At 44.7% G+C, this 16,051-nt stretch overlaps 1 protein-coding gene across 1 annotated transcript; it reads left to right on the top strand.

Moving 5' to 3' along the window:
- Positions 1-6,930: 6,930 nt before the first annotated feature.
- On the top strand, positions 6,931-12,562 carry atf5b (activating transcription factor 5b). Its single transcript, XM_079731394.1, has 4 exons — positions 6,931-7,065; positions 7,683-7,919; positions 8,284-9,529; positions 10,884-12,562. Exons 2-4 carry the CDS (start codon positions 7,781-7,783, stop codon positions 11,065-11,067), a joined length of 1,569 nt encoding a protein of 522 aa, XP_079587520.1. The 5' UTR covers positions 6,931-7,065; positions 7,683-7,780; the 3' UTR covers positions 11,068-12,562.
- Positions 12,563-16,051: the final 3,489 nt, after the last annotated feature.

Below are 16,051 nucleotides of genomic sequence, written 5' to 3'. Positions count from 1 at the left end.
GTGTGTGTGTGTGTGTGTGTGTGTGTCAGTGGCATAAATATTGACGGTGCAACCCCCCCCCCCCACCCCCCTGCTCGGAAGTCCTGTCCAGGGGCACAAAATAAATATTTGCACCAGGGCATATCACCATGATATTCCGCCACTGGTGTGTGTGTGTATGAGTGTATGTGTGTGTGTGTGTGTGTGTGTGTATGTGTGTGTGTGTGTGTGTGTGTGTGTGTGTGTGTGTGTGTGTGTGTGTGTGTGTGTGTGTGTGTGTGTGTGTGTGTATGTATGTAGAGGGCTACAGGATGGATCTAGAGAGCATGTTGAGTTTCAGCGGGGGATCAGGGATTTGTGTGGCTGCAGGGCAGTGGACTATTGGTCTGGGGGGGCAGGCTGGGGGCAGACGTTTAGTGCTGGGAGGGCAGGCTGGGGGGGCAGGCTGGGGGCAGACCTTCTCTCCTGGGGCCATGAGACCGCGATAAGGACCAGTCAACCTCACTGGTTCTTTGGCCAGCATTTATGGAGGGTCATTTTTGTTATTAAAAATGTTAATGACAATGTTTATCGATTCTGGAGGCTAGAACGGGCCAGATCAGTGGGGAGGGGTGGCAATGCCCACCCAAATGGGCAACTTTATTCTGCGCCATTTGAATATGCCAGTGGCGTTGATTTGATTGGCCGCGTCAGACCTGCCCTGGTCCGCTGGTTGGACAGGCTGAGTCCGGGGTAGAGGCTTGTCTGTTATGTGGCCCCAGAACGTGTGCCGCTGAACCACAATATCAGCTCCTTCTTGGTGAAGATTAGTTTGTTGAAGTGCATTGTAGGATAGCGATCTTTCCTCGCATTTGTTTAGTTTGTATTTGTCTAATAATAATAGTGATGATAATAATAGAAATAATAATAATCATAATAATAATAATAATAATAATAATAATAGTAATAATAATAATAATTTCAGTAATAATAATAATATTAGTAGTATCAATAAAAATGTGTGTGTTTGGTGTTCGGTTTGTATGTGTGTGTCTGTGTACGTGTGTATGTGTGTGTGTATGTGTGTGTGTGTGTGTGTGTGTGTCTGTGTGTGTTTGTGTGTGTTTGTGTGTGTGTTAAGTGTGTGTTAAGTGTGTATGTGTGTGTGGGTGTGTGGGTATGTTATGTGTGTGTGTGTGTGTGTGTTTGTGTGTGTATGTGTGTGTGTGTATGTGTGTGTGTGTGTGTGTATGTGTGTGTGTGTGTGTGTGCGTATGTGTGTGTGTTGTCTAGTTGGCTAGTTCATCACTAGATCATTGTCATGATCACCAAATGATTTGCAATTAAATGGAACAGTAGGCAAGGAAACGTATATATATAGCAAAAAATTAATTATGATATAATAATAAATTAAACTATTGAAGTTGTATTAACTTAGTATTTATTTCAAAGGATGCTCTTTTTTAACAATGATTCATGTAGATAAATATAGGATTAACAATTAACCAGATGTGCTTGTCATAAAATAGTAACACTTTATATTAAGGTTCAGTCATAAATCAATCATGATCATTTTAGTTAATGATCATTATCAAAACATGAATAAACATTTTTAGATCATAAGAAGTGCTCTGCCTATCAGCATATTAGTGGACTGTTCCAACTGGTAGGCTGATCCATTCATCATCTGGGTGGACTCTCCCTCTTGTGTTGTCAGAGGGTCTTGCTTGTAATGGCTAATAAACATCTCACTCAGTGGTAAAATAGGGGCCCTTTAAAAAACATGTATTAATCATCTACAAATGTATATTAATGTTTTGTTAATGATTAGTTAATGATTAACTAAAAGCTTATTAATAAATGTGTTTTTTATCATTAACTAAAGCCCTATAAATTAATAATGATCAAACCTTATTATAAAGTGTAACAACATATAAACTAAAAACAACATCAGTGAGAGGGAATTAATTGACATGTGTAATAATATACTGACAACTGTAAAGTGATCATCTATGAGGGAAGAGGTGATTGAATCATCTCCTTGTTATGTTTTTCCGGTTCCCCAGCTCTGAACATCATCCATAATCACAATTTTCATTATAATTATGATTACGATCATAATTACCAGTACAGCACAACCGTGTTAATCTTGGCATGTGTTGAAAGGGAGCTAATTCCTTAATTTCCACTCCCCATTAGGTCACTGTGGTGTTAACACAGAGCCAGGCCTCCTATCCTCCACTGGGCTGTCCCCGCTGGCTCCTCTCCTCCGCTGGGCTGTCCCCGCCGCAGAGACGCTGGTTCTCCTCCTCCGCTGGGCTGTCCCCGCCGCAGAGACGCTGGTTCTCCTCCTCCGCTGGGCTGCCCCCCGCCACAGAGACGCTGGTTCTCCTCCTCCGCTGGGCTGCCCCCCGCCACAGAGACGCTGGTTCTCCTCCTCCGCTGGGCTGCCCCCCGCCACAGAGACGCTGGTTCTCCTCCTCCGCTGGGCTGCCCCCCGCCACAGAGACGCTGGTTCTCCTCCTCCGCTGGGCTGCCCCCCGCCACAGAGACGCTGGTTCTCCTCCTCCGCTGGGCTGCCCCCCGCCACAGAGACCCTGGTTCTCCTCCTCCGCGGGGCTGCCCCCCGCCACAGAGACCCTTGTTCTCCTCCTCCGCGGGGAGCCTTATCAGGACACCAGGCGTCCTCAGACACCGCCGCCTAACTCGGCCTCTTTCCACACATGCTTTGTCTGCCTTTTTTTTTACCAGCAATTTGGGTCTCCATTTTCCTTGTCCTTTGGAGTGGGAAGTGGGAAATGTTTGCAAAATGTATACAATTTGCTGGTTTAAATAAGTGATATAATGTAAGGACTAGGGTAAAGGATTAGGCCTATACTATATTAATACCATATGTGTGGGCGGTTTGAAGGGAAGTCTGAAAGAGGTGAAATTGTCAGCAGCTAGTCTCGCTGTTTCTGTCTTGCCAATCCCTGTAAAAAGTTAATGTAAGCAGGATTCAGAGGGAGCTAGTGGTGATGAAATTATGGTGTAACCGATACCAATGTGCCATACAAGAGCATGCCGCCTGCCGTCTTTCAAAGAAGAGCTCTACCCTGAGCCCTCTCTGCACTGTTGGACTGCTCTCTCCCTCTCCCCCTCTCTCTCTCTCTCTCTTTCTCTCGTAGGGGTTTACAGTAACAATGAACTGATGGAGGGCAACACTCAGCGAAAAGCAACAATCACCTAAAGCGAGCCAAACGGCAAGAGTTACTACATTTGATATTTGACTTGGCCTGTATGGTATTGTACTGTTCACTCAGTATAATAATATGCAGAGCTAGGTGATATTATTGCCAGGAATATTGCCGTGCAATGTTACAAATTGTTTTCAGATATCCTCATCAATCATCAATTAATAAGAATAATCAGATGATCATATTACGGTATTACTCTGCTATTTATTTCAATAAGACAATCGATCAGAACTACAGTAAGGGTGTCACGACCACGCCCATTTGAATATGAGCCCTCAACGATATAGAGAGTGTGGTCCTCCGTGGAGCTGCTGAGGCTCCTCACTTTAGTTTGTTGTCTTTACTGAAGACAACAAACTAAGGTTAAGCCAGGTTCAACATGGGGTGGTGCTCTTTTTGAAGACTATAGAAGGGTTTGGCCCCTAAGACAGGCAAGGTGTTTAGACTATAGGAGGGTTTGGCCCCCCATGCCTCATTTCCACCGAGCAGTGCGGTATGGTTCTGTGCAGTACGGTGCGGCACGGCTCACTTATATTTGCGTTTCCCCCGCCAAAAGTTGGGCAGGGTCCCATAATAAGCACCCTGAGCCGTACCTATTTTTCAGTACATCTCCGTTGGGGTACCAAGCAGTCTGAAAGGGTGCCGAAAAGGTGAAGCTACACACGCCGTCCAGTGATTGTTAGACAGAATCATCACTTCCGTGCGACAAGTATTTCTGACAACAGCGAAAGCTATTGAAGAAGATGGTGCGCAAAAGTTTGCCGTCCATTGTTGCTCTTTGTTTAATATGTCACATTCTTCTCTTTCCTTGAATTGAATAGCAGGCTACACTGTGTCGGGCTGCTATGAGGTCACGTTGCTTACGTAGCTGCCGCGGCTATCGCCTTACGGCTTAAACCCCGTCCTACCATAAGGGTACTGTCGCTGGTGGAAACGCTGTAACTGAGCTGGGCTATACCGCACCTTCACTACTGGGCTGAGGCAAAGCGTATCCGCCGGTGGAAATGTGCCATAAGACAGAGGAGATGTTTAGACTACAGGATGGTTTGGCCCCTAAACCAGAAGAGGTATTCAGATTATAGGAGGGTTTGGCCCCTAAAACAGAAGAGATGTTCAGACTATAGGAGGGTTTGGCCCCTAAGACAGAAGAGGTATTCAGACTACAGGAGGGTTTGGCACCTAAGAGAGAAGAGGTGTTCAGACTATAGGAGGGTTTGGCCCCTAAGAGAGAAGAGGTGTTCAGACTATAGGAGGGTTTGGCCCCTAAGACAGAAGAGGTGTTCAGACTATAGGAGGGTTTGGCCCCTAAGACAGAAGAGGTATTCAGACTACAGGAGGGTTTGGCCCCTAAGAGAGAAGAGGTGTTCAGACTATAGGAGGGTTTGGCCCCTAAGACAGAAGAGGTGTTCAGACTACAAAAACAGACAAAAACAGACAAGGTTTGCTTGTTGTTGGTAATCATCCTTGCATTCCCTGACCCTGAAACAGTTTCCTTCACACCATTATGATAATAATAACAACAACTAACTGCAACCGCCACACATTATTGCCAACGTCTGAGTGGGGGAGGGGCGGAGGGGGGGAGGGATTAGAGAGGAGAGAGGAGAGGGGGTAACAACAAATTGTATCAATAAGAATATCGTTAACATCAGGGGTTGATTATGAGAGAGAGATAGAGAGAGAGAGAGAGAGAGAGATAGAGAGAGAGAGAGAGAGAGAGAGAGAGAGAGAGAGAGAGAGGGAGAAAGAGAGAGAGAGACACACACAGTGTGTTTGCCTATTGCTATAGCAACAGTCAGAGCTGGCTGGGAGGCTGGGGCTTGGACTGGTGTTGGCTGGTGAGAAGACACAGACAGGTCCTAGACACACACAGGAGGATGAGGGGTTTTGCTAATGAGGGCAGTGGGACAGACCTCCTGTGGTGACCTCCACCTGTCCTGTAGCTGCCCCCTCCCACCCATGTTGCCCTACCCCCCGTTCCCCAGGGCATGCATGGCCCTCTTTGGAAGGCAGGTGGGAGCGCCGGCCAGACCCGGGGGTCTGCACAGGCTCCCCACCCTCTGTGACATTGAGGCAGCCTTGGGGGCTCAGGACGAGAGGGATGTGATCAGGTCACATGTGTCTATCTATCTATCTATCTATCTATCTATCTATCTATCTATCTATCTATCTATCTATCTATCTATCTATCTATCTATCTATCTATCTATCTATCTATCTATCTATCTATCTATATCTTTATCTCCCTCTCTCTCTCTCTCCCTTTCTCTTTCTCTCTCTTTCTCTCTCTCTCTCTCTCTCACTCTCTCTCTCTCTCTTTCTCTCTCTCTCTATCTATCATCTATCCAGCTATCATCTATCTATCTAAAAATTTGCTGTTATGGGTCACATCTCTGGTGGTTGTACCTGTGTTTTTAGCTGTTGTTTCACTCTGTACTGACAGGGAGCTGGAATGATACGTGCCTGTGATATGTTGAATATTTACCATGATTGATTGATATTTTGTATGCATGTACAAACTAATGGTTTATGTCTGTGAAACTGTCTGTCTACGAGTGACGCCATTCTTTTCTGAACAAATCCAAAATCAAGTGATACCTTCTATTGTACTATACTATTTATTATTATGTATTTTATTTATCTATTATATTTATCTTTCTTTTTGGATTCATAATATTAAGTTTGGGATATTGGAACCCTGTAGGAACTAAATGCCCACCTTGTGGAGGCCAACACACAAGGGTATTTATAGCCATGCTCGTGTGTGTGTCACATTGATATTATTATTATTATTATAAGTAGTAGTAGAAGTAGTACTATTTGTATTATAATTAATTACATTAATACTAATATTATTGTTGTTATTATAGTGTTATTAATTAATACTATTATAATAATAATTATTATTATTATCATATTATTATTGACATCAAAACTAATTACAAGAATGCAAAATATATATATATATATGTAAGTAGTTCAGTTAGGACTTTTTTAACCACTGCAGCTCTAAAATGAATAAGGAATCCAGCATTGTTCCTGGATTTGAATCTGGTTGTTTTTATTTCCTTTTAATAAACAAAAGTATCACTTTGGAAACACACTAATTACCAATAACGGGCAGTAGATGGACCTGGATAGTAGACCATGATCGTGGATAGTAGACCAATAGAAAACTTCCCCCAGTTTAACCAATGATGTGCCTATATTGTTACAGCATTCAGCGAATCCCCTGCGGATCTGATGCAACAGGGCTGCAACTTAAGTTACACCTTTCAGCTGCAAGACTCTCCTTCCTCTTTAGCAATGACAAAGTAGTGCCTGGTTGTGTTTCGCTCCTTTTTCAGATATCTTACCACCGTGCTACTTTACATATGTTTTGAGAGAATTTGTCGTCATAGCAACTTAAGTAACACATAACTACAATGATTTTATTATTTTTCAATTTAATATACTTGTAATTGAATAAAGTGCACATTTTACGTCATTACAAGCATTGAACTGAATGTGTTTGTTGCTTTGGAGCACATAGCTTGAGTATTTTTTTAATTAAGTATTTAATGTTCTTTTGGCGGAACTCTCTCTGGATGACCGGGGCGTCCCGGGGTTCGTGACGTAATGGGACCAGGGAACGCTGCAAAGCGCGCATTCATCTGCCTGTTGTGATGCGGTCCGGCAAGAGGACTTCCAGAAGAAGTAGCGGATTTTGAAACTTTCTGTCTGCTACTCTATCCGGCTAAATAGCACTTCTGCTAGAGTCCTGAGTTCTGAGGGAAATATGGCTTTTTAATCGTGACTTCCCTCAAAAAAGTGGGACAGCCTTGCATTTGCAAAAACACTTTCAACCAACCAAATACTTCTGAATTATGGGGTAAGTGATATTGCTTTACTATTGAGGAACATATACAAGTTTAGAGAAACACTCAGTTTGTTTGAATATTATGAATATTACCTTTGTAAATCAGAGTAGAATAAATGTTCACTGTTTAATCATTGTTTATTTTTAACATTGCTGAATAGATTTTACATATTTTGGAAAAGAAAAATAACCACAGCGGCTTGAACAATTTTACATTGTTCAATTAAAACCATGGAAAATACTCGAGGTTTTTTAATTATTTACTTTCCTCACTCTCTAAAAGAGTGCACTATTATTGACAATTGACATCACTGCATTAAGTAATGCATTGGACTACAGCTATTATTTAATGATGTGTTATTGAAGTGTTTTGTGGTTATATTTATAGTACATTATATACCCTTCCTTATCTGTACATTATCATCTAAAAGTGTAGGCAAACGGCTTACTGTTTTGTCAAATACAAAATCATTCATAAGTAAAGTAAATAAAAATAAAAAGTTTTGACCTGAGCAAGTGTTTGATAATTATTTAGGAAATTGTATCTTTTTGGTTCAATTACTAACTTTATTAAATTTTCTTAAATATAAGAAGTTTGTTATGCAAAATTATCCCATTTATTTTTACAGGCCTTCAAGGTTTCCATCATCTCTGTCCACTGTGACGCTATACGGCGAGTACTACACAGTTTGTGCCTTTCAACATTTAAATCGAAGTAGAATTCACGATGTCGGCATCAATCCTTCGCAAGAAAAATCCTGCGATTTGCATGGGCGCCCTCAGCGTCGCTCCTCTCCAACTGGCTGGCCTTAGCCAATCAGGATCCAGGAAGGGGGCGGAGTTAAGAGAGAGGCAGAACTTAATTGGTGAGTTACGGCAAGACAATTTTTTATTTTTCCACATTCCAAGGTTGGAGCCGCAGTGCAGCACGGGCTAATGTCGTACAGTGAGTACTGCTAAGTGGATATATATTGAACGCAGACGATGCTGTTCAATCATTTTCAGATGATCGGTTAGTTGTGTTTGGATATTTTTGCTCAATATTAGATTAGAATATGCTAGAGTGTTTATTTAATGTTTTAAAATTTGTGTCAAGCTTCTTTTTTTTTAAGATTGATTGGACGCAATTATTATTTTTCATTTTTTCAAGCTTGAATTTTAATAGATTTGTTGTTTTAATTTTTTCATTTTATATTTAACATTTTATTTACATTTTTCAATTTCTCCCAGGTGATGGTCACACGGATTGGATGACAGAGAAAGTTGATTTGTCCTCATTTGTTTCTACGACTACCGGGTCATCTCCTCGCTCATCCCTCCCGCCCTCGCCGCTCCAACACGATGTCAAGGTGCCCTCTGATCTGGAGGTCATGACCTCTCTACTGCAGGAGGAGCTGGCTCAACTGGAGGACTACTTCCGTTCAGAGTCCTCTTCCGCAACGGCCAAGTTGGACAAATCTTCAAAATGTGACAAGGGTGTCCCGGCCATGGGCACCCAGTCCTACTACCAGCTACCCTACGCCTCCTATGGGGCCGGTCAGTCAGACGCCAGCCCCGTGGTCGTTACCTTGGCAACAGGGGAATTGGACCTGGCCAGCTTTTGCAGCAACCCCATAGGCAGAACCAAAATAGCACGTCCGGCGCCGTACAACTACCACCACCGGTACCACCACCACCACACCAACGGACGGAGGGGCGAGCCGGGGAAGCTGGGTGAGGACGTGGGACTGGACACATGGGGTTCCAGGGGGGGCTACTCAGGGAGTGCGGACTTGTCTGTGAACCACTATTCCACGCTCAAGCCGGTGGGTAAGAACAGTGTGGTGGGTGTGAAGAAGGTGAGGGAATGTGCTTTATCGCTGAAGGAGGAGGAGAGCTACTGCTTCAGCGAGGGGATGTTCTGCAGCGAGGAGATCGCGAGGGGCTTCTGCCACGGGGGCTCCTCGTCCTACGGCGACGGCCACCACAAGAGAGAGCTGGGCCCGTCCATGGTCGGCTCCAAGGGGAGCGGAGGGTACGAGGGTGGCGGCGGGCTGGAGGTTCTCCACGGCAGCAGGGACGGCCGGCTCTCCGGGGGGCCCCTTGGCCAAGAGACAATGGGGGTAGCGGGCGACGGCTACTACCACCAAGCCATGGCCGGCGCAGAGCCTTACCACAGCTTCATCGGCGACCTGGACCAGCCCTCGCAAGCCTCGCACGCCCTGGACTCTCCGCACGGCCACTACCTCTACCCTGATTGCCTTCCGGACCAAAGCTATGAATGTCTCTCCAGAGGGGAGTGTGAGGCACCGCTGGTGGGGGGCTCAGCCCTCCACCGGCCCCACTCCCAGAGGCTGAAGCACGAGGTCTGCTCCGTCAAGCCCCCTCTGGTGCTAGGGGTTGGGTTGGGTGTGGGGGTGGGGGTGGTGCCTCTGGAGGCAGGCACCGGGGAGAGGAAGCAGAAGAAGAGAGACCAGAACAAGACAGCTGCTCACAGGTAGAGTGATCGGCTCCTTCCCTTGTTCTCTATTCACATCCACACATGACCCACATCCCTGCTCTCTCTGTCCCTCTGACTGTCTCTCTCTCTCTCTCTCTGTCTGTCTCTCTGTCTGTCTGTCTCCCCCTCTCTCTCTCTTTCCCCCCTCCCTCTCTCTCTCCCTCTCTTTCTCTTTCTTTTATGACCTATTCGAATCATGGTTGCACATTGCAGTATTATATATTGTATACATATGTAAAAATATATATATATAAATATATTATATATTGAATTGTATATATACATATGTGTATATATGTATACATATATATATATATATTTGTTTGTATATATATATTTATTGATTTATTTATTTATCTATATATATATACTATATATATATATGGGGGGGGGTTCTGTGTGTCTGTGCATGCGTGATGTGTGTGTTTGTAAATATACGAAGATCTGAGATAAAATTCCTATTTTAAATTTTGTTAAAAATGCATTCCGTGCATTCCGTTCCATACTAACATTGAAAGAGGAAAACAAATTAACTATTTCGTTTTTCTTTAAGTTGTGAATGATTCCGAATTTATTCAACAATTTTGTTCATTTCTTTGATGTTGTTTCTGTTACTTGTTAAGAAAAATGTTAAGTGTTTAATTTTACTTTAAGTTGTGAATGATTATGAGTCTATTTTTACAATATTGTTTGTTTCTTTGATGTTGTTCCTGTTACTTGTTAAGAAAAATGTTAAGTGTTAATTTTTTCTTTAAGTTGTGAATGTTTATGAGGCTACTCAACAACATTGTTTGGTTTTTTTATGTTGTTGAATACCTTGTTGTATTTGGAATAAAGTGACTGTTTGGACTGAATGACACAACCATACTTATCTGTGTTCAGTGAGTATGAGGCTATGGTCTTTGAGACAACCAGACACACATGTAATGTCCTGCAGAAAGTACAGGGCGATGGAAAGTCCCATACAGCCTGCCAAATCACCCCACCTAACTGTTTCTGGAAGTCTGACTGCTTTTCAGTCTTAATCTGACCATCACTGTGTGTGTGTGTTTGTGTATGTGTGTGTGTGTGTGTGTTTCTGTGTGTGTGTGTGTGTGTGTGTGCGTGTGTGTGTCTGTGTGTGTGTCTGTTTCTGTGTGTGTGTGTTTTTCTGTGTGTATGTGTGTGTGTGTGTGTGTTTCTGTGTGTGTGTTTCTGTGTGTGTGTGTGTGTGTGTGTTTCTTTGTGTTTGTGTGTTTCTTTGTGTGTGTGTGTGTGTCCGTGTGTTTCTTTGTGTGTGTGTGTATGTGTGTGTGTGTCTTTCTCCATCACCATTGGGCCCTGAGCACTAACCCCCTCTGTGCTGGTGCAGGTACAGGCTGAGGAAGCGGGCGGAGCTGGACTCCCTGGAGGAGGAGCTCCACGGCCTGGAGGGCCAGAACCGGGAGCTGCGGGACAAGGCCGAGTCGGTGGAGCGGGAGATCCAGTACGTCAAGGACCTGCTGATCGAGGTGTACAAGGCACGCAGCCAGCGCCTCAAACAGGACAGCACCTGACCACGCCCCCTGACCACGCCCCCCCGACCGCTGCCGCCGCCCCCAGAGCACCCATCGTCCTGGCAACCAGCACTGCATCATGGACCACAGCCACACCGATGGCCTCCTTTCCTTTTCATTCAATAAAATAAGCGGTAGTTGTGCATGATTTCTGGTCGTTTTCTAAATATTGAATTTGAAGAAGTGGAAGAATTTGCTTTAGGATCACTCTCCAGAGGATTGCAAACATATGACATTCATGCGAACACGTGAATTTACCCATGCCACCTGCCCACCCACCGAGTGTACACACGCAGACACACACATCACACAACTGAGATGGTGGCTGAACTGTACAGCAGGCCCCCGTGGGGGCCTTGCAGTAGATGAGATGCTGAACTGTACTGCAGGCCTCAATGGGGGGTCTTGCTGGAGATGAGATGCTGAACTGTACAGCAGGCCCCAGTGGGGGGTCTTGCAGGAGATGAGATGCTGAATTGTCCGTGACCACTGTGATCCAAACTGCAGCCTTGGAACGCCTGAGTTTGAGCACTAGCAATGATTGTCCGTTGACGCAGCATTGTTTGACTGACGTTGTGAAGGAGTTTGCTTGTGATTTCGTGACATGCATTGGCAACAATCAAATCAGTCCCATAATATCATGCAATATTTATTTAATGTTTATATCATTATAATTTTTTTATTTATGTATCATTTGCTTTCAACAGTTCTGAACATTATTGAATAAAGAGAAACCTTTTTTCATGTTATATACAAATATTTATGATTAAATGTTGCAAAGGAAACATTATAAATTGATATGGTTAAAAAGTATTTGAACTTCTTTAACCTGCTGAACTACCCGATGCATGTCTGATTTTGGTAAAGCATGTGTGATTGTTATTTGATCAAGGCAATATTTTGTTAACTGCATGGCTTTAAGATCACCACACTGTCAATTTACTGATTTTAATCCCCACAAAAAAATCCATGCTCAGGTTTTGCTATTTGATTTCAGACAAAGTATAATCATGGCTTTCTTTTCTCTCCCTCTGTTTCTCTTCTTCTGTTTCTCTTCCTCTGTTTCTCTCCCTCTGTTTCTCTGCCTCTGTTTCTCTCCCTCTGTTTCTCTTCTTCTGTTTCTCTTCCTCTGTTTCTCTCCCTCTGTTTCTCTGCCTCTGTTTCTCTTCCTCTGTTTCTCTCCCTCTGTTTCTCTTCTTCTGTTTCTCTTCCTCTGTTTCTCTCCCTCTGTTTCTCTGCCTCTGTTTCTCTCCCTCTGTTTCTCTGCCTCTGTTTCTCTCCCTCTGTTTCTCTCCCTCTTTCTCTCCCTCGGTTTCTCTTCCTCATTTTCTCCCTCTGCTCCCCTTCCTCTGTTTCTCTCCCTCTCGGACCCCCCCCCCCCCTCTCTCAGCTGTATTTGCGATAAAACAATCAGCTGTTGACGCAACAATAAATAGTTGTTGGGTTATGGTACGACTTCATGCAGTTGTGTTTCCAAATTGTTCAATGTGACTGAAATTCAGGGCCTGTCGGCGATGTCAATGTCAGGAAATTACACATCAGGTAAACGGCAGCCAAATAAAAACCACCTATGTCGTACCATGGACTGAGTTTCCTGGACTGGTTTTCTTTCCTCTTGTTCCACAAAGTCCTGTTTCGTTGTGATGTTGTGGAAGAGCGACAGAGAGTAGGAGAGCCAGTGCTCCTGGACCGCTTTCCTCTTCCTTGGACTGCATTGCAGTCTCAGTCAGTTCCTGACCTCACCATGGGAGTGGGGGCACACATAGGAAGCACCAGCACACACCAAGCTGAACAACATGAAATAAAGTCTCAATATTCGACATACATTTGTTTATTTTATCATATATCCACTCACTAGACACGGGCAGCACAGAAGAGCCCTCGCGTTGCCACGGCCCGTTGAGCTGGAAGGCGCCGTGCTGTGTGCGTTCTGATCTCTAAAGGCTCAGCGTACGGATGGCTGTCAGGCTGTACCCATCACCAGCCCATGTTCTCCATCTACCCTATCAAGGACTGGGGGGGTTGGGGGTTGATGGTGGTGTGTGTGTTGGCGGGGGGTTGATGGTGCTGTGTGTGCCGGGCGGGGGGAGGGGAGTGATGGTGCGGTGTGTGTGTGTGTAGGGGGACTGATAGTGGTGTGTGTGTGTGTGTGGGGGGGTGATAGTGATGTGTGTGGGGGGCGGGGGGAAGTGGTGGTGGTGTGTGTGTGTGTGTGTGTGTGGGGGGGGGGGGGGGGGGGGAGTGGTGGTGGTGTGTGTGTGTGTGGGGGGGAGTGAAGCTGCCCGCTCTGTCTCAGTCTTAGCAGTCATAGTACTGCCTTTCAAGTGTATGAGGCAACATCACACAATACTTGCAGAGAATGGTGGAGTGGGAGAGAGAGAGAGAGAGAGAGAGAGAGAGAGAGAGAGAGAGAGAGAGAGAGAGAGAGAGAGAGAGAGAGAGAGAGAGAGAGAGAGAGAGAGAGAGAGAGAGACAGGGGGAAGGAGGGGAGGGAGGGGGCAGTGCTGCAATGAGCTATCACCATTCAGCTTCTTGTCTGCCACACCATGTGCAATCTTTGTCGGATTTGTCAGATTTAGAATAATTTGTGTGTGTGTGCATGTGTGCGTGCGTGCGTATGTGCGTGTTTGTGCAAATGTGTGTTTCTGTGTGTGTCTGTGCGTGTGTGTGTGTGTGTGTGTGTGTGTGTGTACTACTTCTTGAACATTCATCTAAATTAACTGTATTTATTTTACTGAATATTTTATTTAAAATTCACATGCTTGCTTTCATCAAACGTTCACAGCCCCTTTCAAACAGAAAGGTCCGGTATGACACAGTGAGCCTACACTGGTCACTGGAAGGTAAGGTCCAGTATGACACAGTGAGCCTACACTGGTCACTGGAAGGTAAGGTCCAGTATGACACAGTGAGCCTACACTGGTCACTGGAAGGTAAACAGTAAGGTCCAGTATGACACAGTGAACCTACACTGGTCACTGGAAGGTAAACAGTAAGGTCCAGTATGACACAGTGAGCCTATGCGGTTCACTTGAAGGTCAACATTAAGCAGTGAACCAGTGGAGCTGCTCCAAACCGCTCCTCACCAGCAGATGTCTCTGGTGAGCCCTTGTTCCATCGTCCGTGGGCTGCGCTCGTCTACATGCCTTCATGCCGTTGGACCTCGATGAGATAACAAATATTTGTAATCCTTTGTGTCAATAGTTGACACAAACATAGCTACTGGCCTGGGGTTTGGTTGTATGGAGCATCTGACTGAGGTACTGACAGATAGTGCTCCACTTGTAGGCTGAGGAATGATCAACCATGTGTACCACTGATCAATATGGACTAAACTGTTGCTATGATCTATTATGCAGCACTCTCTAATTGACCATTTAACATTGATTGGTTTTAGAATAGAACATCTTCTGTAGAGAAATTTTCCATCTTTCCAATGCTGCTGGTGTTGCACCTCATGTTGAAATATTCAACCAAAGATAGCAATACTAATATTATGGATATGAAGAACTTTTTGCCCATATTGATTCTCTCTGCAATCTGATTTGGCTATCAGGGACATTTCTGTTCCTAAATGTTGTACTCAACTAATGTTAATCTAACACCAATTGGGCTTATCTTTGAAGACATTTCTCTTGCCTATTTCAGGTTTAAGGCAGCCATTTAAAATAATAAAAAACTCAACAACTCACAGGAATTTTAGTTCTTGAGCAAACATATTATATGTGTGTGTCAGTGTGTGTCTTTCAGCTGATAGGACAGAGCGAGGGGGAAAAATAGAGCGAGCGGGAGAGAGAGACTTATTAAGGTAAGGGATGGAGTAATCTAGCCTAAAGCAAAACAGTTTGCCCTGCAAGTTGAGGCCTGCCTTAGGTTCAGGTTTTAGCAGAGTAGGCGTGTGGGGCTGGTGTGTTTTAGTGTGTAGACCGTGCCTGTGTGAGATGAGTACAAATACCTTTGTGAGTGTTTGAGTGTGTGTTTGTGAGCGTCTGTGTGTGTGTGTTTATGAGCGTGTCTGTGTGTTTTTGAGTGTGTGTGTGAGCGTGTGTGTGTGTGTATGTGTGTGTGCATTTGTGTGTGTGCGTGTGTGTGTGTGTGTGTGTGTGTGTGTGTGTGTATGTGTGTGTGTAGGAGAGAGATTTATGGTTGCAGAGCCAAATACCTCTATGTAATGCAGTCATTATTTTTATCTACAATTCTAGGGTAGAGTACCGGCACTCCATGGGGAACAACTTTATTGCTGAGAAAATGATGGGTTCCAGTCTCCCTCCGCCCCTAACAGAGCAGCCCAAGCCCCACACTCGAGGCCTCTGTCTACACAGTAAAAGGGATTTCACAGTCTGGCTGTTACATTACAGGGCCATTCCACCGGCAATTCTAAGGTCCTCAAAGGCAAACTGACACTGAGCAGTTCACTTGACCTTGTTCAGACTGTTTTTCTTGGTCAGCTAGGTTAAAATGGTTGCCCTTCCAGAGCAGTTGGGGATAAACCGCCGGCACATCCCAAGGATCATCCCAAGGAAAGGCCTCACCTGGGATTTAGTTCTTTGTACTGGGGTATCAGTGAGGCCACTCACCCTCCCACCCTACCTGTGGCCTTACTGACACACCTCCGGGGCCAAATCCCAGGTAATCCACCTGTCACAGGCCAAAGGAGCACCTGAAGGGATTCATAGTCAGGCAATAATCCTCACTGGAGAATGTCTTGAATGTGGACCAGATGATCCTCCCAAGTCTACTGAGCTACTGAGTCTGGAACAAACTTGCACAGCATTGACTTGAAGGTCTTGTTGAGGGTCTCAAAATGTCAGTCTAAAGGTTGTAGGGCATTGTCCTCATTGACTTTATCACTATGTACCGTTATACCTGCCTCAGAAATGTTGAGGTAAAATTACTCCTCTGGTCCATTAAGACTTCCTTGGGATCCTTATTTTTTAAATGCTTTAAAAGCTGCAATTAGCGTGAACTAACGCTTGCAACCTAT

This window comes from Pollachius pollachius, assembly GCF_949987615.1.
Source record: "Pollachius pollachius genome assembly, chromosome: 3".
In the NCBI taxonomy this organism is placed as follows: domain Eukaryota; kingdom Metazoa; phylum Chordata; class Actinopteri; order Gadiformes; family Gadidae; genus Pollachius; species Pollachius pollachius.
The sequence above is the reverse complement of the archived record's forward strand: the minus strand, read 5'-3'. Positions and strand labels throughout refer to the sequence as shown.

Coding starts and splice junctions, on each gene's coding strand:
- atf5b (XM_079731394.1), top strand. CDS start 7,781: ATGTCGGCATCAATCCTTCGCAAGAAAAATCCTGCGATTTGCATGGGC. Junction 7,920..8,283: donor AGAGAGGCAGAACTTAATTG/GTGAGTTACGGC, acceptor AATTTCTCCCAG/GTGATGGTCACACGGATTGG. Junction 9,530..10,883: donor AACAAGACAGCTGCTCACAG/GTAGAGTGATCG, acceptor GTGCTGGTGCAG/GTACAGGCTGAGGAAGCGGG.